Source organism: Crotalus tigris, unplaced genomic scaffold (assembly GCF_016545835.1).
Source record: "Crotalus tigris isolate CLP2741 ecotype Arizona unplaced genomic scaffold, ASM1654583v1 scf7180000023903.560294, whole genome shotgun sequence".
Lineage (NCBI taxonomy): Eukaryota > Metazoa > Chordata > Lepidosauria > Squamata > Viperidae > Crotalus > Crotalus tigris.
In genome coordinates, this window is record NW_024100260.1 from 264,313 (window position 1) to 291,597 (window position 27,285).

The 27,285-nt window shown below is 43.0% G+C and overlaps 2 protein-coding genes across 2 annotated transcripts; both read right to left on the reverse strand.

The window, feature by feature from the left end:
- Positions 1-7,950: 7,950 nt before the first annotated feature.
- On the reverse strand, positions 7,951-8,602 carry LOC120298463 (gastrula zinc finger protein XlCGF8.2DB-like). The gene is made up of 2 exons (XM_039322237.1): positions 8,587-8,602; positions 7,951-8,543 (listed from the first exon to the last, which is right to left on the reverse strand). Exons 1-2 carry the CDS (start codon positions 8,600-8,602, stop codon positions 7,951-7,953), a joined length of 609 nt encoding a protein of 202 aa, XP_039178171.1.
- A 20-nt stretch (positions 8,603-8,622) lies between these two features.
- On the reverse strand, positions 8,623-25,226 carry LOC120298464 (zinc finger protein OZF-like). Its single transcript, XM_039322239.1, has 4 exons — positions 25,055-25,226; positions 23,879-24,056; positions 13,894-15,248; positions 8,623-9,004 (listed from the first exon to the last, which is right to left on the reverse strand). The coding sequence occupies exons 3-4, from the start codon at positions 15,159-15,161 to the stop codon at positions 8,623-8,625; spliced, it is 1,650 nt and encodes a 549-aa protein (XP_039178173.1). The 5' UTR covers positions 15,162-15,248; positions 23,879-24,056; positions 25,055-25,226.
- Positions 25,227-27,285: the final 2,059 nt, after the last annotated feature.

Sequence of the window (27,285 nt, forward strand, 5' to 3'; positions counted from 1 at the left end):
AACATGGCTCAGCTTGGAAACCTCTCCCTTTCCCCTCAGCATGGCTGACTCAGGAATTCTGGGAGTTGAAGTCCACGAGTCATAAAAGAGCCGAGATTGCCCCCCCCCCCCCGGCGAGACAGAGAGATAGACCTTTTTTTTAGGTTTTTCTGTTTAGGAATTCCGTTCAGAATGCCAGTAAGTCCCGGCAATCTGTGGCTACCTTTTTCTGGACCTGCTAAAAGACTCTCTTGGTGTTCCTTCCCAACTGAACAGTAAATATTTATTTTAAGGCCTGGGAATTTTTAACCAACCCCTGTATCTTCACATCTTTCATAGCTGCTGGTGCAGAGTTTACAGGATGGCCTTACATCCTGATCATTTAAATTGGGTGGGGGGGGGGTCTATGAGGACCATGAGCACGCATGGGCTTTCTGCAGAATCTCGGGCTCTTTGGGTTGGTCATCTCCTAATCCCCCAGAGCCCCCAGGACAGGAAAGAAGAGAGCTTGGGGGAACAGCCCAGATCTCATGCTTGTTCTCCTAGGACAGGGGTAGGCAACCTAGGCTCTTTTATGACTCGTGGACTTCAATTCCCAGAATTCCTGAGCCAGCCTGGCTCAGTTTGGAAACCTCTCCCTTTCCCCTCAGCATGGCTGGCTCAGGAATTCTGGGAGTTGAAGTCCACGAGTCATAAAAGAGCCAAGGTTACCTATCTCTGGCCTAGGCCTAGGCCGCTTAATGACTCGTGGACTTCAGCTCCCAGAATTCCTGAGCCAGCCATGCTGAGGGGAAAGGGAGAGGTTTCCAAGCTGAACCAGGCTGGCTCAGGAATTCTGGGAGTTGAAGTCCACGGGTCATAAAAGAGCCGAGGTTGCCTAGCCCTGCCCGACACTATTTCAGAGAAGTGATTGTCTAGGACAGGGTTCTTCAAACTTGGTCCTTTTATGACTCGTGGACTTCAACTCCCAGAATTCCTGAGCCAGCCTGGCTCAGCTTGGAAACCTCTCCCTTTCCCCTCAGCATGGCTGGCTCAGGAATTCTGGGAGCTGAAGTCCACGAGTCATTAAAAGAGCCAAGGTGGCCTACCCCTGTCCTAGGGGCAATACAAAACAACGAGGAAACCGGCTTGAAAATACCAAGCCACTGCAGAGTGGAAATGATTTTACTTTTTATTTTCAATTTCTTTATATCGCACCTTTGTTAGTTTTAGAAAAAAAATAAAACACAGAAGATGTCTATTTTCCTCAGAAGAACCCTGCAAGGTAGGTGAGGCTGAGAAAGTAACAAGGTTACTCAGCTTTTTGTGGCAAAGGCAAGACTTGAACTCATGGTCTACTACTTTCTAGCCCAGTGCCTTAACCACTAGGCCAAACAGCTTCTCCTGATTTATATAGGTGATGTTTATTCGGAATGATCTTTTAAGATGTGTGGACTTCAGCTCTCAGAATTCATGCTGGCTGGGGAATTCTGGGAGTTGAAATCCATACATGTTAAAGTTGTCAAGCTTGAGAAACACTGATAAAGATGTACATAGGTATACACCAGTGTCCATGTAGGCACATAGGTGTATTTTAAGGAGTGTGCATGTTTGAGTCATCCGGCCTTCAAGGAGAAGGAGAAGTGTAAGGATGCAAATACACGTTCAAGACCAGAACTGGTTCAAGATCAGTGTGGCTGGTAGTGCCCTTGCTCACTTGCAAGGAGCAGCTGAAGAAGGGGAGACAAACCATTATAAAAATGAATAATTAACCCAGATCCTGACCGATAAGATTTGCCATCTCTAGGCTGATCAGGAAGGGGGCCCATTGGTTCAAATGGATGGATAAATGTTTTGCCAAATAGGGAAATAAGTCAATCGGAGAGTGAGGTGGTTGGTGTCTAAATTTGATAATAAAGAAACAAAAATAAATATGTTCAGGTGGTCCTCAACTTAAAACTGTAATGGAGTCTGCCCGTTATTGATCTGGGTCATGGCTTTTGTGAGCGAAGTCCGTCGCAACTTCAAACGGTTGCAGGCTGATGGCTGTCTGTATTGAACTTCCATGGCCGTGCGTGTGTGTGTGTGTGTGTGTGTGTGTCTCCAGTTGTGCTTGAGCTCTTGGCTGAAATGGGGAACTGATCCAAACTCAGCCGTTCTCACTTGAGCTGGGAAGGAAAGACGGCAGAGACCCCCACAGGAAGAACCAAGAATAATAAAAAACCCTTTGTTGGCGGAAGAAGCTGAATGCTCAGATATACTCTGTCTGTGTTTGTGTGTGTGTGTGTGAATTAGCAGGGTGAACCTGGCAGAATGGCCTCTTTTTTCTAGTATCCATTGACCTTCCGAGTAGCCCAAGACTGGACCTTCCCTGTTTGGACTTTCCTTGTTCTGAACTGTATAGCTCTATGTAACCTCGTATAGCTCTATGTAACCCTAACTAGAGAGCATATATCAGTATGTTAGAACATCTGGCAGTTATTGGGTTAAATGCTGATTTGTTAATGGGTCAGTCTCTAAAGGGCATTGGGAGACTTCCTGGACACAAGCCAGATTGGAATGTCTTTGTCTGAAAGAAGCATGGGCTATCAGATGTCACCCGATGAGCCTGCGCCGTTATAAAGATGGTATGGAAGAGAGCATCATTCTTTTACCTATAGGAATGGACAAAAGATGTATTTTCCAGAAGTAACAACCACAGCATGAATGCAAATAATCTTTCTGATTAAAATATGTTTTTTGTTATGAAATCATTTCTATCGAGTTATCTATCTGACTTGATTTAAAAGAAGGCGTTTTTAACTCAGGGTCAGAATATTCCCAAAGAACCTTAAATCCATAAAGGGAAAGAGCCTCCTCCATAAGTCCTAAGACGCATCAGGGAACCAGGCGCCTCTGGGGAACCAGGGGTCCGAATCAAGGTGCTCACAGGGGCCCCCGCCCTGTGCTTGGAGGGGGAGGGAAGATGCCAGAAGCCCTCCCCTGAAGTAGCCAATAGAAGTCAGGCAGATCCCAGCTTCTGGGCACATCAGCAACTATGTCATAAAGGATGTTTCTATGGGATCAAGAGGGAAAAGACCACTTTCAAATTGAAACAGCCAGGAAATTATGCTGTGTTAGGCTGGAGATGAGATGTCATTTCATGGAGGAGAGAGGGGAATAGAATTAACCACAGTTCAGGGCAACCGAGGAGTTAAGGTAGGTCTCGTTTACTGAAGCTAATGAATCCTACAAAAAAAAATGCATTAAATTTATACTACTTGAAGTGACATCTCTATGGAAAATAGGGCAATTGGTTCTAGACAAATGTAAATTGGAAAGAAAAATACTGACTATAATACGATATATGAATAATAATGAAACATCTCAGTAACGAATAACAAGAATATCCTTAAAAGAATTTAAATGTATAGTTAAAACCACAGCTGTACACACAATAGCGTTAACTGCACACACGAAAGCCTGACATTAATTGAATTTTGGGTCACATGAAACACAACCTGGTATCTATTTAAAAAGTTCACACTAAATTGAACATTGCATAATATTCTTACAATATAATGCCAACTCTATTAGAAACACCGAGCAGTCAAGAAGGATGAGTTTCTTCAATCACACAAGACACCTGCAACCGTTCCTGATATGCTTTAGCCTCAGTCCCCTAATCATCTTTCTTGCTCTTCTCTATACTCTTTGTAGAGCAGTGGTTCTCAACCTTTTTAATGCCACGACCCCCAACCGGTCATAAGTCGAGGACTACTGAACTGGTGCAGCACCGTTTGCAGACTGGGACTTTTGGCGGGCTCAGCAGGGCAGAGACAGCCTGGACAATTCCTATTGGCTTTTGAAAGCCAATATAATTAGACTCTATTCAAGAGAGTCTATTCTATTGGCTTTCAAAAGCCAATAGAATAAAAGGGAGTAGCACAGCTAAGGAAAAGGGGAAAAAAATGGCGGACTGCGTTGTTTGGCGACCCCCATGAAATGGTCGTTCGACCCCAAATGGGGTCCCGACCCACAGATTGAGAACTACTGTTCTAGAGTCTCAACATCTTTTTTTACATCTTGCCTGTATTTCATCTCCCACAGTGGAAAGCAACCACTCAGGGACAGTTCAGAGTTCCAGCAGTGTACAGCTGCCTTTTTTGGTAACTGCTGGAAGACTTTGTTGGTGTTCCCTTTTAACTGGAGAGTAAAAATTGTATTTAAGTCCTCAGAGTTTTTAATTCAGATTAACCTCAGGCCTTAGAATGCTCTGTGATAGCCACTGGTGTAATGCTTGTGTGACCCTCCATTATGAGCACTTTAAACTACACACACACACACACACACACTAGCCTCACATTAACTGAATTTTGGGTTGCATGAAATACAACTTGGTATCAATTTACAATTCGCACTGAACTAATTACATAATTCAAAGTTGCACTTCCTGTAACCGACGATGTGTTTCCTAGGATTTGGTTCGATCAATCACGAGTGTGTCAGGCACAACTGATCTGATCTGCCTTTAAGAGCAGGGGCCCACCCCAATCCCCCAAAACATTTTTCCTAAAGTTTCATCGGAAATCTACATCTTTCAATTCAACACCAGAAGTCAAAATTCTCCAGTGAGAGAGGATGGAGTCAAAAGAATCCAGAGGGCAGAAGGGATTGGACAACTGGACTTCTGACCATTTTAAAGGGCATCACATAACAGAGCTAAAAAAAAAAAGGTCAGGATTTTCACTAAACACTATGGCACAATTTGGTGGCCATTTTGATTTTTCTGAGCCTCCCCTGAAAACAGTCCTGTTGATTTTTTTCAAAAATAACTTTATTAAGGATTATATTCAGAGATCCAACAAAGAAACAATACAAGTTAGTATGTGTGAATATGCTTTTCACTGAATAAACAACCAGAGGCATCTTCGTTTGACCCCTCATCCCACTTTCTCCTAAGTAAGATTCTACATTTAGGCCAGAAAAACCAAATGCACAGGTATAATATAGGGGGTACTTTGCTCAATAGTAGTAACTGTGAGAGGGATCTCGGAGTCCTAGTAGACAATCACTTAAATATGAGCCAGCAGTGTGCTGCTGCTGTCAAAAAGGCCAATGCAGTGCTAGGCTGCATTAACAGAGGGATAGAATCAAGATCACATGAAGTGTTAATACCACTCTGCAATGCCTTGGTAAGGCCACACTTGGAATACTGCATCCAGTTTTGGTCATCACGATGTAAAAAAGATGTTGAGACTCTAGAAAGAGTACAGAGAAGAGGAACAAAGATGATTAGGGGACTGGAGGCTAAAACATATAAGGAACGGTTGCTGGAATTGGGTATGTCTAGTTTAACGAAGAGAAGGACGAGGGGGGACATGATAGCAGTGTTCCAATATCTCAGGGGCTACCACAAAGAAGAGGGAGTCAAGCTATTTTCCAAAGCGCCTGAAGGCAGGACAAGAAGCAATAGATGGAAATTGATCAAGGAGATAAGCAACCTAGAGCTAAGGAGAAACTTCCTGACAGTTAGAACAATTAACCAGTGGAACAACCTGCCTCCAGAAGTGGTGAATGTTCCAACACTGAAAGTTTTTAAGAAGAAACTGGACAGCCATTTGTCCAAAATGTTATAGGGTTACCTGCCTGATCAGGGGGTTGGACTTGATGACCTCCAAGGTCCCTTCCAACTTTATTATTATTATTATGGATCATCGCAGTCAGCCAGATGCTCAGACTGGATTTGGCATTTTGTCTACCTATCGAGTCCTTACCCAGGACCTGGGATAGGCAGATGTGGATGTTTGATGGTATTATAGATATCGTTGCAGGATGGAAGCAGTTCCTAGTAAGGCCGCCTTTTGCAATTGACTAATAGCGAATCTGTCAATGCCAATGGTGTTCAAGTGGTGCTCCAGTTGTTTTGGGATTGCACCCAAGGAGCCTATTACTATTGGTACTATCCTTGCTTGTTTTGCCAGAGTCTTTCTATTTCTATTTGTAGGTCTTTGTATTTTGTTATCTTCTCCAGTTCTTTCTCGTCTATTCTGCTGTCTCCAGGCACTGCCACGTCCACTATCCAGACTTTTTTGTCTTTCTTATCGACAATTGTTAAGTCTGGGGTGTTATGTTGCAGGTGCTTGTCTGTTTGAATTCTGAAGTCCCAGAGCAGTTTAATTTTATCATTTTCTATGACTTTCTCTATTTTATGATCCCACCAGTTTTTGCTTACAGGCAAATGATATTTTTTGCAGATCTTCCAATGCACCATTGTTGCTACTTTGTCATGCCGCTGCTTGTAGTCAGTCTGTGCAATCTTCTTGCAACAGCTTACCAGGTGGTCCACTGTTTCTTCAGCTTCTTTGCATAGGCGGCACTTACTGTCTGTTGCTGTCTTCTCAATTTTGACTTTGTATGCATTTTCCAGAGGACTGGAAAAGAGCTGATGTAGTTCCCATCTTCAAAAAAGGAAAAAAAAAATGGATTCAGGCAATTACAGACCTATCAGCCTGACCTCAATACTTGGGAAGATTCTGGAAAATAATCAAACAACGAATCAGCGAACACCTAGAGGCAAACAAAGTCATTACTAAAAGCCAACATGGGTTTGCCAAAAACAAATCATGCCAGACAAATCTTATTGCATTCTTTGACCAAGTGACAAAATTAGTGCATCAGAGGAATGCTGTGGATATAATTAACTTGGTCTTCAGTAAGGCATTTGATAAAGTAGATCCCTCGGGAGAGGCTTCTGGGTCCTGCTCCGGGCAGGTCGGCCTGTTCTCCCTCCTGCCTCCGCTCCCGCCAGGATCACAACCTTTTTTAAAATAACACCCAGGCCAGGGAACCTTTTTTTCAGTTTATCCCAATTATGAACTTTGTGGGTCTTTTTTTTAAAAAAGATTTCAGGATAAAACATTTTCTATGCTACAAATATTTCTAGGGCTCCTCTCTGTGGGGACTCACAACAATTGTCTCATTTCAAGGAACAGATTTTCCACACACCAAGCTCTGATGTGGTTTTTCACCCAGAAAGAGTGTCCAATAGTCCGAGCACCTGGAGGGTTTCTCTTCAGGGCAGACCCAGGTAGACACTCCAGAAAAATATTTCCCATACCAAACATACAATTTATTTTTCTTGAGGATTCTTTGGGGCCTCCAGAAGTCTCAGTGAGGTCAATATTTTGCACTATTCCAAGCATTTCAACAATGACCCCCTTTTGTGAATACTTTAGGGTTTATCAAGGTAGTCCTTACAGGTAGTCAACTTATAAAATCACTTAACGGTTCAAAATTACGGTAAACATGTATGGCCCATAAGCCATTGTAAAATATCTTCCCCCCACCCCCAAGTCACCTGAACACATTATGAGCACTTGGCAACCGGCTGGCTTTTGCATCCAGTTCCATGATCTTGCAGCCATCAGATCACAATCTGCATTTTTGGGTCATTTTTTTGCAGAAAATGCAAATTTGGAAGAATGGCTTTCTACTTAGGACTGCTTATTACAAAAAATGTCATAAAATCAGATCCGGTCATATGGGTGACACAGCGTATGATTGGGTAAACCTATGACCAGGAATCTGTTCCCAATTGCAGTCATAAGTTGAGTACTGGTTGTGCTCTGCAAAACATAATGTACACTCCCTCAACACTTGTAACCTCTTTTCTCTTGTGTAATCTCTCTGGTAAGTTACTAACGATGCTGCTTTGTGAGCCAAACGTTTTTGCACTCTCCGCATTTATGCGCTTTTGCTTGACTGTGTACTCTGATTGTATTTAACGCAATGTGACCAGGAAAAACATTTTCCCCACATGAAACAATTGCATGATTTCTCTTCTGTCACTGTGTGACGTTCCTGGTGAACACTAAGATGTGACTTTTGGAAAAAAATATTACTCTCATTCTTCACAACTGAAAGGGTTTATCTCTGCTATGGACATTCTGGTGCATTTTTATCTCTGATTTACAATGAAGTTTTCTCATACTCTGCACATTTATAAGGCCACTACCTTGTGTGAATTCTGGTATGCTTGTGAAGTCCTGAACGTTGGGAAAAACATTTCCCACACTTCAGACACTTATATGGTTTTTTTCCAGTGTGGGTTGTCTGATGCATCAACAGATTATATTTACGGGAAAAACATTTATCACATTCCGAGCATTTGTGAGGTTTCTCTCCTGTATGGATTTGGCTGTGACTTCTAAGGGAAAATAAATGAGCAAATGTTCTCCCACAGTCTAAACACTTGAAATTCTTTTCCCCTGTGTGAACTTTTATATGATTTCTAAGTTCTGATGTGCTACGATAAAATTGTCCGCACTCGATGCATTGATATGGCTTCTTCCCTGTGTGGATTTTATGATGTCTCAAAAGGTTTCCATTTTCAGCAAAAGCTTTTCCACATTCTAGGCATCTGTGTGGCTTCTCTCCCGTGTGGAGCCTCTGGTGCCTTCCAAGGTTGGGTTTTTGGGAAAAGCATTTCCCACATTCCCCACATTTGAATGGCTTCTCCCCTGTGTGGATTCTCTCATGATTCTGAATCTCTGTTCGAGTAAGAAAACTTTTCCCACACTCCTCACATTGATAGGGTTTCTCCCCTTTGTGCCTCTTCTGGTGTGTCCAAACTTCAGAAGAATTTACAAATCTTCTTGTGCATGCTGGGCATTCATAGGGTTTTTATCCAGTGTGAATTCTCTGATGTCGCACCAGATTTGATTTCAAGTTAAAACATTTTCCACAATCGAGGCACTTTTCATTTTTCTCCCCTCTGTGTGTTTTCTGATGATTGTGAAGATATGTTCTCAGGGTGAAATATTTTCCACACTCAAAGCATTTGTAAGGTTTTATTCCTCCATGAATCTTCTCATGGGCGCAAAGACATGAATTCCGAGAAAAGCTCTTCCCACATTCCCAACACGTGTAAGGTTTCTCCCCTGTGTGAATCTTCTCGTGGTGTCTGAGATGGGCTTTTCGACGAAAAAATTTCCCACACTCCTCACATTCATAGGGTTTCTCTCCAGTGTGGATTTTCTGATGTGTAAGAAGGTGTGATTTTTGACCAAAGCATAAGTCCACGAGTCATAAAAGAACCAAGGTTGCCTACCCCTGGCCTAGGCCTAGGCCGCTTTATGACTCGTGGACTTCAACTCCCAGAATTCCTGAGCCAGCCTGGCTCAGCTTGGAAACCTCTCCCTTTCCCCTCAGCATGGCTGGCTCAGGAATTCTGGGAGTTGAAGTCCCCGAGTCATAAAAGAGCCAAGGTTGCCTACCTCTGGCTTAGACCATGGTTGTGGGGATACCGCAGGAGTGGGATTGGTCCTGGGGATCAGGCACAGGTCACCCATGAGTTGGGGGGTGCTGAAGTGGGATGTAAAGCTGCCGCCCTACTGAAAACCTGAGCTGTCTCAGCCTGGCCATGCAATAACAGCCCTGATGGACAGCAATGCTGGGCTGGGCCAAAGTGGAGGCCTGGAGCCTTCAGCCATCTGCCACTGACCCCAGAATTGGACTTCAGCCCAGTGTCTCCGTTGCCACTTAGAAATGCGGCCTCAAGCCTCGGACCGGAGGCCTTAGCAGCCTTGTGCCATTCTCCAAGACGTATGATGCATACATGTTTTCAATCAAGGTGTCCCAAAGCACCTCCAAGCTTTTTCAGGACCCCCCTCAACTCAACCATGACCTATGCCAGCCTCTCCTGCCCACTTCAGCTTGTTTTTTTTTTTAACCTGCTCACAAGATCAGCCTCAAAACATCCTTTGTAAAACATCCACCAAGAAGGGGGCGGGCACATCAGAGCTTCTTAAGGGGAAAACAAGGAAAACATAAGATTTAGAAATTCTACCCATCTTTTTAAAACGGAAGCAAAATACAGATTAGCATCAAAACAAAGGATTTTATTTCCCCCCCCCTTTAGACAGAGCACAAAGAAAGAGGATCCCTTTTGTGGGTTAAGACGTGAGCTCAATTAAACTAATTTAAACGTGTTTTCTTTCCCCCCAAAACCTCCCATCCCCGTTGCAATGAGGACAGAAGGTGTTAATAGCATACGACAGACCTCAATGAATGTTTTTTTAAAGCTCCATTTACTCCATTTTTTTGCAACTGAGCCCGTCAAAAGTCCCATTCTGCAAACGGTGCTGCACCAGTTGAGTAGTCCTCGACTTACGACTGGTTGAGTAGTCCTCGACTTATGACCGGTTGGGGGGTCGCGGCATTAAAAAGGTTGAGAACCACTGATCTAATGGTTAAACTTATGAATGTAAAATGTCAGCATTTAATGGTAAAGCCTATGCATGTAAAAAGTATATAAAAACCAATAAACACACAGAGACTCTCAAGCTGTGACAAGCAGCTCTGCAGCAGCTTCAAATCTCTGCTCAAGACATGCCTGAGTCTTTTTCTTAGCGTCTTACATTCTGACTGCACAGTATGGCACAATTTGACTACAGAAAAAATCAGGTCCTGTTCCAAGCCAGGAGGGACGCTGTAGAAATGAGCTGAAGGCATGCTCCATTTTTGAAAGGAGGTCTCTTTATTTTGTTGCCAGAAACTTCAGGGACAGCAGCATGTTTTTAAGGTGGCTGAGCAAATGGCTGGGCGAGTGAGTGGCTCCTTATGGGGCTCTGAGACTTCGAAGTGGAAATGTTTCCGGGTTGTGCAATGAAGTGGGCTTTTGTGTCTTTTGCTAGTCAGAAGAGGGTGTTCAGTGATCCCTATTGTGCCTAAAAAGTCCTGTCTTTGGATTTGGGGGGGGGGCTGCAAATTCTTCATCCCATCCGCTGTGGGGGGGGGGGGCTGAAGGTGTTTTATTTATCAATAGATTGGCCCTATATTTCGTAATAGTGTGAGATGTAAAAAACCCAAATTTTGATACTCACAATACAAAGACAAGTCTGGTTAACAAAACAAAAGTTTATTGGAGAATAACATAAACAGAATAAAAGAGAAAAGAGAAAGAATAGAAGAGAGGAGCGTTTGCAAACGCAGCCCCCTGGATCCTTCCCTATGGATTGGATTCCAGGAGCACGCTGGCCTGGTTTCAAGTTTTGCATTTTATACCCCTAAAATGCATGTCACCTCTAAGCAGCTCTTTCATCTTTATAGATGTATTCTGAAGTTGTACTTTGTTAACCTGGCCCCTTCCGTCCATCTGCTGTTATCTTGTTTATTTGGAATTCTCACCTTGGGTCAAAATCCCTTTCTTCGATAGTAGGATTTCTACTCAAAGTGTAAGTTCCTGTGTCTGGAGGATTTTTAGGCAGGAAATAGTAAACATTTGGTCATATATTGGCATTGCATTGTTACATTTGTGTTACAGTGTTACATTTGTACTAAAGAGACAGTTTCATATAATGGCATTACATTTCTACAATTATTAAAAGAATAACTTTTATTTCCTTCAATAGGTACAAAATATCCATTTCTAAAACTTGAGGATTCTGCTTGAGGCTATTAAGAAAGACTGGGGCTGCTTTCTGCCTTTATTAAGATTTTTCTCCATTTCTCCTTTTGGGGAAATATAATATTCTGCCTCTTTTTAATATTAAGAATAAAGAATATTTTAATTTGGGGAAGGGGGGGCCTTCCTACACTACCATCTTGACTTGTTTAATCCCCGCCCCAGTCTGTACCCTGAAAATAGTCCTCTTGATTATTTCAACAATCATTTTATTAAGGATTATATTCACAGATCAAACAAACTTAATCCAATATGTACAGCATATCAGTGAATATACCGTGAATATACCGTGTGTGCATATACATATGAAAAAAGACAATGTGAAAAAAAGAAAATAAATCCCTCCAAAAAGGAGAGCAAGAAAAAGAAATTTTCCCTTTTCATCCTCAGCTGGAATATATTCAACATCAACACTTTATCACTAAAATAAACAACCGGATGCATCTTCGTTCCACCCCTTTCCCTGTTCTCTCCAAACCTTTAGTTCTCTTCACTGATCAACAAAGGCTGAATAAGAATTAACAAAAATATCTGGGTGCCTTGAATTACGACGGTAACAATTTATGACCAGAAATCCATTCCCAATTGTGGTCATAAGTTGAGGACTATCTGTACTCTGCAAAACATTACATATTCTCTCCACAGTTAGGACTTTTTCGTGTAATCATTCTGGTCAGTTACTCATGTCGCTTTGCGAACAAAACATTCTCACACTCCCAACGTTTACGCCCTTTTGTTTTACTGTGTGCTCTGTGATGGAATTGATGTTAGTTGACTAGGAAAAACATTTTTCCCACGCTAAACATGGTAGGTTTTTCCCTTCTTTTTTCTTTTTTAAACAAGTTTTATTAATTTTCCATTTTTACAAAACTTTGGGTATTAAGGAAACAACAAGGTGGTTAGGTAACACATAGTCCAATAACAAACTTATCCATACATATGTCAATTTACATCATCAAAAATTTCTTCTCTAGGAACTAGGATTCTAATTTTGACTGTGTTCTATTGCTTGTGCTTCCCTAATGTTGAATTCCAATATTGTATGATCACTTCCTCCCAAGGTTCCTGTGGCTTCAACACCTTCTATCATTTCATCTCTGTTAGTGAGAATTAGTTCCAAAATGGCTAATCCTCTAGTTCCCTTCTCTACTTTTTGGGAGACAAAATTGTCTGCTAGGTTTGCAAGGAATCTGTTTGATCTTCCACTTGGTGCAGAGTGTCTCCCAGTTGATGTCAAGGTAGTTAAAGTCCCCCATTACTATTATGATGTGCTTCATACATACTTTAGTTAGCTGACTAGCAAAAAGTTCATCTATTTCCTCTGTTTGGTTGGGTGGCCTGTAGTATACACCTATGGTAATGTCATTCCCCTCCCCTTTTATATTGACCCAAATGCGTTCAAGACAGTTTTCATTATTGTTGTGCTCTATTTCTGTAGAGATGTAGTTATTTCTTACATATAGAGCAACTCCGCCTCCCTTTTATTTGGTCTGTTTCTTTTAAATAATTTAAATCCCTCTAGCTGTGTGTTCCATTTGTGGGTTTCATCCCACCATGTTTTCGTAATGGCAACAATATCATATCTGCCCTCATTAACCTGAATTTCTAGTTCAAAGTTAAGTTAAGCTTTTATCGGTTCAAAGTTAAGCTTTTATCGGTTCAAAGAAAGAAGAGAGTAATATTCCTTTTTTTTTTCAGCTCATCAAAAAATAAAATAATAAATTTCTGTAAGAGTAAAGAACTTTTTGGGAGCCCAGGTATCCAAAAATTACAAGTCCAAATATTTGGACATTTAATCTAGTTGTTCTCTCTCTCTCTCTCTCTCTCTCTCTCTCTCTCTTTAGCTTTATATTCCCAAAATAGGTAGGAGCTGCAGAATTGAGCAGGGGGAAAGGTGTATTTCAAAAGGCTTTTACAAGAAAATAGTTGGGAAGCAGGAAAAATAAGATAAGGTCTCACCCAACTCCTCCAGCTTGCTTTCATCGTGCTTAGTAGTGCTTTGGGCTTTCGGCAGGAATGGCTTGGTGATCGGCCATGTTAATGGCTGATCCTTTCTTTGTCAGTCCAAAGGAGCTGCCTCAGATCCAGCGGAAGGGCTGCCGCCTTTCTGCAGTCACTCGAGGGTCCATCTCAGCAGTGGTCACCCCTCCAGGGCGACTTTCAACCCTTTACAGGGTCTTCCGGCAGAGAAAAAACAGACGGAGGAGAGAGCAGCCTCTTCGCATGCACAGCGGCACCGCAATCACAAACCGGAAGCCATAGGTTTTTCCCTTCTGTCACTGTGTAAAATTCCTGGCAAATTGCAAGGTGTGACTTTTGAAAAAGTTTTTTCCCATATTGCTCACGACTGAAGAGATTTATCTCTGCTATGGACTTTCTGATGTATTTTTATCTGTGATTTACAATGAAAAATTTTCTCACACTCTGCACACTTGTAAGGCCTCTTCCCTGCATGACTTCTGTTGTGCCTGTGAAATGATGACGGTTGGGCAAAACATTTCCCACACTCCAGGCATTTATATGGTTTTTCTCCAGTGTGGATTCGCTGATGTTTCAAAAGAGTATTTTTTTGAGAAAAACATTTATCGCACTCTGAGCATTTATAGGGCTTCTCTCCTGTATGGATTCGGCTGTGACTTCTAAGGGAACATGATTGAGCAAATGCTCTCCCACAGTCTAAACATTTGTAGGTTTTTTCCCCTGTGTGAATTTTCACATGACTTCTAAGGGCTGATGGGGTACTATAAAATCTTCCACATTCGTTGCATTGATGTGGCTTCTCCCCTGTGTGGGTTTTATGATGTGCCCAAAGGCCTCCCTTCTGTCCAAAACATTTCCCACATTCTAGGCATCTGTGTGGCTTCTCTCCTGTGTGGAGTCTCTGATGTTTTACAAGGTGTTGTTTTTGGGAAAAGCATTTCCCACACTCCCCACATTTGAATGGCTTCTCCCCTGTGTGGAATCTGTGATGAACCTGAAGATGGGTTGGCGAAATAAAACTTTTCCCACATTCCATACATTTATAGGGTAGCTCTCCTTTGTGCCATTCCTGGTGTCTCTGAAGCTCAGAAGAATACATAAATCGTCTCTCACATTCTGGGCATTCAAAGGGTCTGTCTCCAGTGTGAAGTCTCTGATGTCGTACCAGGTGTGATTTACTGGAAAAACGTTTCCCACATTCGAGGCACTTTACATTTTTCTCCCCTCTGTGTGTTTTTTCATGATTCCGAAGAGTTGAACTCAGGCTGAAGCATTTTCCACACTCAAAGCATTTGTAAGATTTTATTCCTGCATGAATCTTCTCATGGGCCCAAAGACTTGCATTCTGAGGAAAGCTCTTCCCACATTGCCAACACTTGTAAGGTTTCTCCCCTGTGTGAATCCTCTCGTGGTTTCTGAGGGTGGATTTCTCACGGAAAAAAATCCCACATTCCAGACATTGATATTCTTTCTCTCCAGTGTGGATTTTCTGATGTGTAAGAAGGTGTGCCTTTTGACCAAAGCATATGTCGCATTCCAGACATTTATGGGGTTTTAATTTGGGAGGGCTTTTCAGACCTATGGCACCTTTTCCAGAGAAGGATTTCTCATCCTCCAAAGCTTGACTGGATCCACTTTCCACATGGACCTTCCTGTGGGTCAAAAGGAGGGACTGGCAAGCAAAAGATTTCCCACGCTCTGAGTGTGTTTTTTTGGTTTGGTTTTCTGAAGTGATGCTTGTGTCTGACGGGGGATCAAAGAGTTTCCCAAGCTCCATGTTTTCTGGCGGCTGCTGCCTTGTGCCGATTTTCTACTATGGGCTGATGGCTGTTTTGCAGGTAAATCATTGGTCTCAGTTGTTTTCCTGCTGATGAAACAAACAAACAAACAAAAAGATGAGAACAGTATTTCCTATCGAGAAACATAGAAAATCTCAAAATCATTGGCAAGATGCTGACATCTTCTGTAAACGGCTCAGAGAGTGCCGTAAAAAAAACAATGTGTCTAAGTCTAAGTGCTATTGCTGTTGTTAATAACCACCACAACAGAGGACACCAAGGTCCCTACACCAGCTCTGGCCAAAGAGCCCCTTGTTGTCTCAGTGCATCAAGCTTCTCATCCCAGCATCAGTTGAGAGGGAACCTCATCCATTCCTGGGCTGGACTATGGCTGTGAATCAAAGAAGGGATCTTTGGCTTTCTGCAGCCTTCATCCATTCCATGACCTTCCTATTCAACCCTCAGGGAGGAGGCTGGGAAAGGGCTTTGACTATCAGTCAATAAAGGCAGCTTCTCTGCTGTGGACCTCTCGCCTGTGTTTCATCTCCCACGGTGGGAACCAACCACTTAGGGACACTTCAAAGTCCCAGCAATCTATAGCTGCCTTTTTTTGGTAGCTGCTAAAAAGACTTTATTGGTGTTCCCTCTTATCTGGGTAGTAAATATTTTATTTTTTTTTAATTTTTTAAAAATGTTTTATTGATTTTTAAGAATGACAGTCTTTAGTGCTTAGTAAACGTGTTGTCTGGGTTCATATATTTAACATCCAATGTTTTTTCCCTGATCCTCCTTTCTTCCCCCATATTTTCCCCTCATTACACAGTTGCAATTTTTAGTACTATTGCTGAATACGAAGTTAGATATAAACATCTTCATCATATTATACTGTCATACAAATAACAATAATATCAATTCATAAATCAACATCCCATTTTTCTTGCTCTTGTTAAGGTTTGATTTCCCCTCAATATTGGAAATCGTTGTCAGTTATGATTTTCTCAATGTTAATTACATTTATATAGCTAAACGTTTTGTTCATACCAATCCTCTTATTTTCATATTTCCCATATCAAAAAAAAAAAGAAAAAATGCTATTTTAATTCTAAATCATATCTTTCATTATAAAAGTCTAACTGTATCTAAGGGTCATCTGTTCTTTTAATCTTATTCAAACAAGTATTTAAACATATAATGCCCCCTCTAAAAGGTCAAATCTTGTTTTTTAAATCAAACTCTTTCTTTCTTTCTTTCTTTCTTTCTTTCTTTCTTTCTTTCTTTCTTTCTTTCTTTCTTTCTTTCTTTCTTTCTTTGTCAAATAGCTTTCCACGTCAGGACAATTAAATCGCCAAGGAATTTTCTTTCTATTTTTGTGAAATTTGCTTGGCATTAGGAAGACAATTTATGTAGGATACTTTGGGGGAGAATTCCGCCCATTTAAATTCCTTAAGCAACTCCCAGTTTCCTTCCCACCCCCCGTTTCTCTTTTCATTCCTTGTCTCCCAAGTTGTGACATTTCCCCTAACAGCTCTATATTCCATTTTTAAAAATCTTCTTCCTTGCTATCAGATGTATTTTGCAGACCTAAGGGATAAAGGGTCTTTTACATTTTCATTCCTATGGCTAAGTCTTGCAGTATTTTGTTTATATATGGTCGTTTATATTTCCCTTCTTTTATCTCTTCTATCTCTACTTCCATTTCCTCTGCTTCATCTTCTGATTTCTGGTTTGTTTGTTCATAGTCTGTAGTCATTGTCTGGCGCTTTCTAAATTTAATTTGGAGATTTTCTCATTTATATTATCTAAATTGTTTTTAGTCTCACTATGGTTTCTTTTTATGTCTTCTTTGTATACAACAATTGTTTGGTGAATTAGTTGTAGCATAGGGTATATTTCCTTCTGAAAGGTGTTTGTTTTTTCCTGAGGCATCGTTCCTGGAGATCCTCTCATATCACCTGTCTCAGTAGCAGTAGATCAAAGTTTCATCTACTTTTCTGGTCTTTATGTGTAGTCTTTATAATCTAATAGGTTCCAGAGTATAGGTCCACTCCTGAAAGCAATATTTTATAGTGATCCTTTGTCTCAGGTATCCAAAAATTATCAGTCAGGCAAGGCTGTAATCCACAATGTTCAAAGTGTTCAAAATGTTCCACCTCCCTGAAAACAGCTCAAAAGTCTCTCCCAGCCAGACATAGTCCAAAGATAAATTTTCCTTCTCTCCCACTAGCTCTTGAGATTAAAAGTTCAAGCTCAGTAGGTTTTTATAGTTTAAGGTCAGGTTGATAAGTATGCCAAAATATTTTCCTTTATTGCCAGCTGTTCTCCCAAGCTAGGCGTCACCAAGGAGCCAGGAAGCAACTGATAGTGCTGTACACAAATCCATCACTAGATATCATTCAAAGTTCATTTCCCACTCTTAAGACAAAGTATTGATTTCTTATATTTCACCTCAGGAGTTTTTTTTTTTCCCAAAGAGAAAATCTTAACAATTATCTCAGTTCTCAAATTTATCAAAAATGTAGCTTTGTTACTTCCACTTCAATATTTCTGTCCCCCATAAAATTAAAATGCCGCTTCTGTTCACATTTGGAGGTTTTTAGCTTCTTGGGAGCCTTTCCCAGGAAATTCAGTTGTCAAGACTGCTAACATCGGATGTTCTTGCTTGCCATATATGAAGAAGCAAACCTGTTTTATTTAGCCTGTATAGCACTTCTAGAGTTAAAGCAGATAGTAATAGTCTGGTGGATGGGAAAATATGCTAGCTAATCATAACAATGTCTGAGCACAGTGTGGCCAAGGTCAGCCCAGCTGCAACAGGAGGGGCACTTCACACTTCACATTAATTGGAGAATGTGATTGATGACTGTAAAATGAAGGAGTGAGTTATGCTTTGTTACAGGTGTTTGGGGGAGGGAGGATTCAATTTTTGGCTTAACTTTGTTAGTGCCGAAGCTATGCAGAATAATAAAAGATTCTTTTAGAGCAGGGGTAGTCAACCTTTTTATACCTACCGCCCACTTTTGTATCTCTGTTAGTAGTAAAATTTTCTAACCGCCCACCGGTTCCACAGTAATGGTGATTTATAAAGTAGGGAAATAACTTTACTTTATAAAATTTATAAAGCAGAGTTATAGCAAGTTAAAGCATATAATAACGACGAGTTGTGTTTCTACCAAACAGTTCTACTTTGGTTTCATCTGACCATATGACATTCTCCCAATCCTCTTCTGGATCATCCAAATGCTCTCTAGCAAACTTCAGACAGGCCCGGACATGTACTCGCTTAAGCAGGGGGACACTTCTGGCACTGCAGGATCTGAGTCCCTGGCAGCGTAGTGTGTTACTGATGGTTGCCTTTGTTACGTTGGTCCCAGCTCTCTGCAGGTCATTCACTAGGTCCCCCTGTGTGGTTCTGGGATTTTTGCTCACCGTTCTTGTGATCATGTTGACCCCACGGGGTGAGATCTTGCGTGGAGCCTCAGATTGAGGGAGATTATCAGTGGTCTTGTATGTCTTCCATTTTCTAATTATTGCTCCCACAGTTGATTTCTTCACACCAAGCTGCTTGCCTATTGCAGATTCAGTCTTCCCAGCCTGGTGCAGGTCTACAATTTTGTTTCTGGTGTCCTTTGACAGCTCTTTGGTCTTCACCATAGTGGAGTTTGGAGTGTGACTGAGGTTGTGGACAGGTGTCTTTTATACTGATAACAAGTTCAAACAGGTGCCATTAATACAGGTAATGAGTGGAGGACAGAGGAGCCTCTTAAAGAAGAAGTTACAGGTCTGTGAGAGCCAGAAATCTTGCTTGTTTGCAGGTGACCACATACTTATTTTCCACCATAATTTGCAAATAAATTCTTTCCAAATCAGACAATGTGATTGTCTGGATTTGTTTTCTCGTTTTGTCTCTCATAGTTGAGGTCTACCTATGATGACAATTACAGGCCTCTCTCATCTTTTTAAGTGGGAGAACTTGCACAATTGGTAGCTGACTAAATACTTTTTTGCCCCACTGTAGAAACAGGAAGTCTGATGAAATTACATTTAATTAATTAAATTATTAATGAGATCCCTGAGGCTGATGCTGCGAAACTAAATACTGGATATCTGGCTCAATTTTTGTAAGGAACAAACGAAGGTCTCCTCTTTCGGAAATATTCAGGCGGTTTCTTTCTTTGGTCATAATATGATTAACAGCACTAAAGCCTGATTCCACAAGATATGAGGTAGGGAAAGGTATCAATAAACTGAATATCATTTTCCACATATTTGGATATAAGGCAGGCATTTTTTTTACTTTGCCATAGGTTTTCATATCCACCACTTTCAAATTTATGTTTACTTTCTTCATCATATCTAATTTCTAACAGTTCTTCTTGGCAAGTTATATCAGCCTCTTCAATATTTGCGGTAAAAGGATTTTTCATCCAGTCATACACCTTCAATTTCAAAATATCTTCAAATCGTTTTTCCATGTCCAATTTAAGTCCTGGGCAAGCAGGAATGAAGAGAAAGCCTTTATGGCCTCTACCCTGGTATTGAGGGAATGCCCAGTGGAGTCTGGTTTGTCCCCGATCCGTGCCTGTCACAGCAGGATGAAGAGAGAGCCTGGTTTTTGTCAGAGATGCCTGAAATCTCTATGACTGAGGGCTCTGTGCGGCTCTCAAAATGGCGGCCGCACCAAAATTAGCGGCCGCTTGTATTTCGGCTGGGCTTTCCCAGCCATGAGGGGCTCTAAGAGGAAGCTTGTTGTTCGTTGTGCCTTTAATTCCCCCCACCCCCCCGAAGCCGAAAATGAGGCACTTGCAGTTTTATCTCATTGCGCAGCCTCTGCTGCGATCCGGATCGTCGAGAAAGTTGACGGGAGCCTCGCAATGATGGCGCACTTCAGCAAGGCTCTCTGGCCTCCGAGAGCTCCGTGGGGGGTCGCACAGCTGAGGCTAACACCCCGCGCCTGCTGGAAAGCTCTGTGAGCCGATCAGAGGGCTCAATGGATCCAAAAATTTAAACAGCTCGATTGAACCCCTACCGCCCACCAAAAAAGCTGGAACGCCCACTAGTGGGCGGTAGGGACCAGGTTGACTACCACTGGTTTAGAGGAATAAGCCTCAAAGTTCTTTGAAAAGCTGCTTCCTTTCGGAACCAAGACATCAGTTGTAAAATAGTAAAGAAGGGATCAATATTCTCACCCAGATCCAAACATGCTGTTTACAAAGTGCTAATTGGTGCTTTTCTTCTTTGGTTGTCAGCAGCTAATTGCTGGCTACAGGAAAATAGCCAGTCTTTCCCCTGCTAGTTTGGAGGGTTTTCCTCAGATTGAAGGAAAAGACCGTCTCTTCGTAATCAACAAGGTACCCCTCCTCTTCACCGCCTCTTTGAGGTGACTTTAGGCATTTTTAGGGCCCCCAGCAGGGCGAAGTCGGGCCCGCATAGCCCTATCTTCCTGCATCTGTTCCACCACGATGCAAAACTGGAAGTCTGGATGGTAAATATTTTATTTTAACTCTTGGAAATTTTTAACTCTGGTATCTTCAGGACTCAGTGGTCTGTAACAGTCCCTGGTGTGGTGCTTATGTGACCCTCCATTATGAGCACTTTAAAGTTAACTACATACTAGCCTCACACACTGATTGAATTTTGGGTTGCGTGAAACACAACCTGGTATCAATTAACTATTCATACCAAACAGATTACATAATGGAAAGTCACACTTCCTGTCACCTATATGTCCTAAGATGTAGTTCAAGTAATCACGAGTCCGTCAGGCACATGTAGGTAGCCACCAACGATCTGCCTTTAAGAGCAGGGATCCATCCAAATCACAAAAACCTTTTTCCTACAACGCATCCAAAAGCTGCCTCTTTCAATTCAACCCTGGAAGTCAGAATGAGAGTCAAAAGAATAAAGATGGCAGCTTTTTTAAAAGGCACCCCATGCACAGCTAAAAAGAAGCAAGACTTGGATGGCACAATATTGGACAATTTGACTGCCATCCTGAGGTTGTTTTTTAACTCCCAGCACATGCCCTGAAAACAGTCCTCTTGATTATTTTGAACAATAATTTTATTAATGATTATATTTGCAGATTCAATAAAGAAACAATAAAAGAATGTGTAAACATATAATATGTGGGTGTATATATGACAAATACAATGTGAATTTTTGTTAAAAAAACTTACAACACAATTTATTTATTTATTTGACTTATATACCGCTTTAAGTGCAAGCACTCTCTAAGCGGTGTACACCAGTAAGCAATGTATATATATATTTACATTGCCCCCAACAATCTGGGTCCTCATTTTACCTACCGTGGAAGGATGGAAGGCTGAGTCAACCTTGAGCCGGTGAGATTTGAACCGTTGACCTGCTGAACAAAGTCAGCTTCCTTCTACACCATTTTTTCATTTTTAAATCTTCAGTTCTCCTTATTGAGCAACAAAGGCCAAGTAAAAAAATAACAAAAACACGTGGGTGTTTTGACTTATGACTGTAACAACTTACAACCAGAAATGCATTCCCAGTTTTGGTCATAAGTCAAAGACTTCCTGAATACTGCAAAACATTATATATACTCCCCACACTCTTATAACTCATTGTCTTAAAGTTTCTTGTGAACAGTAAGGTGTGACTTTGGAAAAAAAAGTTTCTCACATTCTTTACAATTGAAGAGATTTATCTGTTATGGGCTTTATGATGCATTTTTAGCTGTGATGTGCAATGCAATGATGCATTTTTAGCTGTGATGTGCAATGGCCTCACACTTGTGAGGCCACTCTCCTGTGTGATTTCTGGTGTGCCTGCGAAGAGCTGGAGCTTGGGCAAAATATTTTTCACTCTCCAGACTTTTATGCTTTTTCTCCAGTGTGGATTCGCTGATGCTTTAAAAGAGTATCTTTCTGAAAAAAACATTTATCACACTCCAAGCATTTATAGGGCTTTTCTCCTGTATGGATTCGTCTGTGACGTATAAGGGAATCTGACTGAACAAATGCTTTCCCACAGTCTAAACATTTGAATTTTTTTTCCCCGTGTGAATTTTCACACGAGTTCTAAGGGCTGATGGGGCACTATAAAATCTTCCACATTCGTTGCATTGATAGGGCTTCTCCCCTGTGTGAATTTTCTGATGTCTCCAAAGTACATCCTTATAAGCAAAAGGTTTTCCACATTCTGGGCATTTTATGGCTTCTGTGTGAACTCTTAGATGCCTTCCAAGGTGCTGTTTTTGGGTGAAGCATTTCCCACACTCTCCACATTTGTACGGCTTCTCCCCATGTGGATTCTCTCATGAACCTGAACCTCACTTTGTGCAAAAAAACATTTCCCACACTCCCGACATTCATAGGGTTTCTCCTCTTGGTGCTTCTTCTAGTGTGCTCGAAGTCCAGAAGAATTGATAAATCGTCTCCCACATTCAGGGCATTCATAGGGTCTCTCTCTAGTGTGAAGTCTCTGATGTCGCACCAGGTTCGATTTCAAGGTGAATCATTTCCCACATTCGAGGCACTTTTTGTTTTACTCCCCTCTGTGTGTTTTCTCATGACTCTGAAGAGATATACTCAGGGTGAAACATTTTCCACACTCAAAGCATTTGTAAGATTTTATTCCTGCATGAACCTTCTCATGGACCCGAAGACTTTGTGAGAAAAGCTCCTCCCACATTCCCAACACTTGTAAGGTTTCTCTCCTGTGTGAATTCTCTCGTGGTCACTGAGCGTGGCTTTTTCACGGAAAATTTTCCCACATTCCAGACATTGATAGGGTTTCTCTCCAGTGTGGGTTTTCTGATGTCTAAGAAGGTTTGACTTTTGACCAAAGCATAAATCACAATCCTCACATTTATGAGGTTTTAATCTGGGGGGGCTTCTGAGATCTTTGGCACCTTTTCCAAAAACGGATTTCTCACCCTCCAAACCTTGACTGGATCCACTTTCCATATGGACCTTCCTGTGGGTCAAAAGGAGGGACCGGCGAGCAAAGGATTTCCCACATTCTGAGCATTCATGGGTTTTTTGTGGTTTTTTGGAGAGCTGCTTGTGTCTGACTGGGGATCCAAAGGTTTCCCATGCTCCATGCTTTCTGGCACTTGCTGCCTTGGGCTGAATTTCTACTATCTGTTAATAATTGGCTTGCAGATAATTTTTTTTGTCACAATCTTTTATCTGCTGTTAGAAAGAAAAAGATATGGAGAATGATATTTCCTTTTGAGAAATCACAAAATCTTAGCCTTGGAAGGGACCATGTAGGTCTTCCAGACCCACTCTTTGCCCAGGGTTGAGTCCTGGGTACACCTGAGACAAAATATCCGCTGATGGAGCTCCCACATCTCTAGGAGGGATGTCCTCAACTTATGACCACAGTTGGGACTAGAATTTCGGTCATTCAGTGAAGCAGTGGTTAGGTGACCACTTCTCTCCACAACCGTAATCCCGGACTCCTGGTTGCAATCATGAAGTGACCTTGAGAGTTCTTAAGTGGAGGGAGGCTCAGACAATTGCTGTTGGGGTGTTTCAGGGGTGGGGGAGATCCTGGAGATCAGGCATAGGCCACCCATGAGTTGGGGGGCTACTGAAGTGGGATGCAAAGCTGCTGTCCCCTGGAAGCCTAAGCCACCCCAGCACAGTGATGTGAAGGAGCCCTGATTGACAACAATACTGGGACTGCGTCTTAAGTGGAGACTTGGGGCCCACGGCCATTTCAGCCATCTGCCACTGACCTCAGGACTGGACTTCAGCACTGCTGCAACTTAGAAATGCAGCTTCAAAGCTGCTTCTTCAGCTGGGCCACAATTTCCAAATTCTCTAGAATGGAGCCTGGGCCAAAAGTCTGTGGGTCCCGATCCAAGAACGCTCCTTCTCCTCTGTGGAGCTCATGGCCACATCCTCACTGGTCTCCTGCAAAGAGAAATGAGAAAGGCTCAGATGCCGACAGTAATCTGAATATAATCTGTAAATGACCTGGAAGAGGGAGGAGAAAATAGGATTATTTGTTCACAATACAAAGTAATGGAGACAGAATCGTGATTCAAGAAGACCCTGATGAGCCAAAATAGAAGAAAGCAGCAAGATGAAATCCAACAGGGACCAATGCAGAGTTGTGAGAAGGAAAAACTCAATGGAAGATGAGAGAGATCAGATGGGGCAGAGCGTGTGTGAAAAGGGCTGCTCTTTCTTATGCTTTTTGGAGGCTGCAAGGCCACAAAGATTCCAGGTCTCTGGAGCTGCCTCGGATAGGCATCTTGAAAAATATTTAAAATTATGTAAGGCAGCCTTCTAGCCATCAGCTTGTTCTATTTTACCTGCTTTAGAAGATTAGCCTCAAAACTTCTTTTGAACTTCCTCAGGACCAAAAAAGGTAAATCTTGCTTTTTAGAGATTCCACACAGCTTTTTAAAGCAGAAGCCAGGTAAACATTCGCATAGAAAGGGTTCCCTTGCTGGCTTTTTAAGCTGAGCACAAAAATGAGGATCTCACGTGGGCTAAGACAACATGAGCTCAATTCAGTTAATTTAAACTTGTTTTCTTCCCCCCCCCAAACCCTCCGCTCCCCATTGCAATGAGGTCAGTTGCGTTAATACCCCATTACAAATCTCAATACGTGTTTTAAAGCTCCGCTTACTCCATTTTTGCAACGCGAGGATAGGCAGAGACTTCGTGTCTGACGGACCACACAGAGACCTTCTGAAAGCAAAATCCCCAAAAGCGCCTTCCCGGATCCACCCGGAGCCCCGCGGGGAACCCTGGCCGGGTGAGGAGGGGGCAGATCCAGCCCGGGGAGGGATCCCCCTTTGCCCCCCTGGAGGGAAGGAAGGGATCCGCTCCCTGCAGGCGACGCCAGAGCCGAATCTCCCCAAGGAAAACCCGGCAAGCCGAAGAGGCGGATCCGCAGCTACCTTTCTCCTGGCGGGGGGGAAAAGCTCTCCTGGCGGGAGGGGCGCCCCACAGGCCGGAGGGGGAGCAGCCAGACCTGTCCGGAACGGGATCCAGAAGCCTCTCCCGAGGGATCCAGCGCCGATCCTGCCAGGGCGAAGCGAGACAGGCAGAAGAAAGCGGAAATCCAGCGAGTGGGAGGGTCGAGGCGGGGGGCGGGGCTTCTGCCCTCCTCTCGAGCTTCGCTTCCGCATTGCAGCCCCGCCTCTTGCCAGTCTCCTCCCCTCTCCTCCTCCCTCTCCCTCCCTCCCTCCCTCCCGGGGTCCCCTCCGCGGCAGAGACGGGAGGGAAGGGAAAGCGGGGTAGGGTCCTCCCTGCAGCCGAGGTTGGGGGAGCGCCTGGGGGAGGAACGGGAAGAAGCCCCTTCTAGATTCCTTCTGGATCCTGAAGATCTCCAACTCCAGCGGCGCAGGAGCCCAGGAGAGAACAGACTGGGGAGGGGGGCAAAGGAGAGTCCACCCAGCCCCCCCCCCCCACCGCTCCCTCTGCCTTCCCCTCCCTTCTGCCCAGAATCGGAGAGAGGCGCTGGGGATGCTGGGTCCCTGCTTCCCTCCCAAGGGTAAAAACACTTGAGCCACTGCTGGGCTTCGGGGTGTCCCGTTTTCACACAGTGACTTACAAACTGTTTGTAGGACCCCGAGGAGACCTCCTTCTTATTCTCTACTACCCCACCCCTCCCTTGACACTTAATGTTGATTTGGGCCTCTTAAGGATATTTGAATTTTTGAATATATATGAAGCTTCTTTAGGCTGTTCACAAGCTCCACCCATTATCAAATGTACCTTTACAGGCCTTCAGTTCACCTTCCTGGACGCTGCAGAGTTGTGGGATCACAACTCCCATCAAGTCCAGCTGGCAAGACATGGAGTAGAAACCCAGCCTAACTCACATCTGGAGGATTCCATTTAGTGAACGCTAGCAAGACTCCTTGGGGCAAGACAATTATGGACCCACAACCCAAGGAACACAATGTTAAGCTCCTGTATATAGAATGTAATTTTATTTACTCTGCAGTCCGAAATATTTCTCTTTATGAGATACAAAAACAATTAGAAGCTTTTAGAGCAGCAACCGGATTTAAGGAAGAACCGGAAGGCAAAGCAGGAGTTATGCAGCTCAGTCCAATGAGAGCCAGGAGACCCCCTCTGGCCACCTTGCCCCAGCTGCTGTCCTCCAGATGTTTGCGACTTCAACTTCCACATCTGCGGAACACCAGATTGGGAAAGGCCCTTCTGGAGCATAGCCACATTTAGTTGGAAAGAATTGGGTGGGGGAGGTGGGGCAAGGGGGGGGTCTCTTCATAGAAACCAGTGTTTTTTTTTTAAATCTTGATAACTTTTAAGATATGTGGACTAAAATCCCCAGAGTTCCCCAGGAAGCATGCTGGGAATTGAAGTCCACGCATCTTAAAAGTTGCCAAAGTTGAAAACCTCTGACAGAATCAGATACGTTGGCTTTCTGATGAGTTGTTTGGGAACTGCTCCTTAAGCTGGAAAGCAGCTCCTTTTCCATGGGTGTTTCCACCACACAGGGCCTTCTTGGTGGGGACCTCCCACTTCTGGAACCTTCCACAAAAAGAGGTGCGAATTGCCACTGCCCTGAGGGTTTATCAGGATACAGATGGCAAGTTTGTATATATTATACACATATACTATATATTACAAGTGTATATGTATGTATATATTACATACATACATACACACTTGGAATACTGCATCCAGGATTGGTCACAGCGAGTGTGAAGCTAGAGGTGAGGGGTAGGGCTTCTGTTCTCCAAACAGTCTGGGGTCCCCCTCCGCGGCCGAGACAGGGTGGAAAGAGAAGTAGGGCAGTCTTCCGTGCAGCGAAGATTGGGGGGGAAACCAGGGGAAGAATCGGGAAGAAGCCCTGAACGGATCCCTTCTGGATCCTGAAGATCCTGGAAGCGCAGCTGGGCAGTTGCTTCAGAGAGAGCAGATGGAGGCAGCTCCCCACTGAATCCCGGGAAGGAAGAAATAGGAAAGACCAGGAGCAACAGGAACACCCCCATCCCATGGGAGGAGGGATCTTCTTCAGCTGGGTGTTTGTGGATCCTGAATGAGGGACAGGGAGGGGCTGGCCTAGGGTCTCTTCCCAGGGGAGGCCTCCATGGAGGGGAGGATGCAAAACGCCTTTACCTGCCCCCATTGCCTTTCCTAACCTATAGATCTCCCA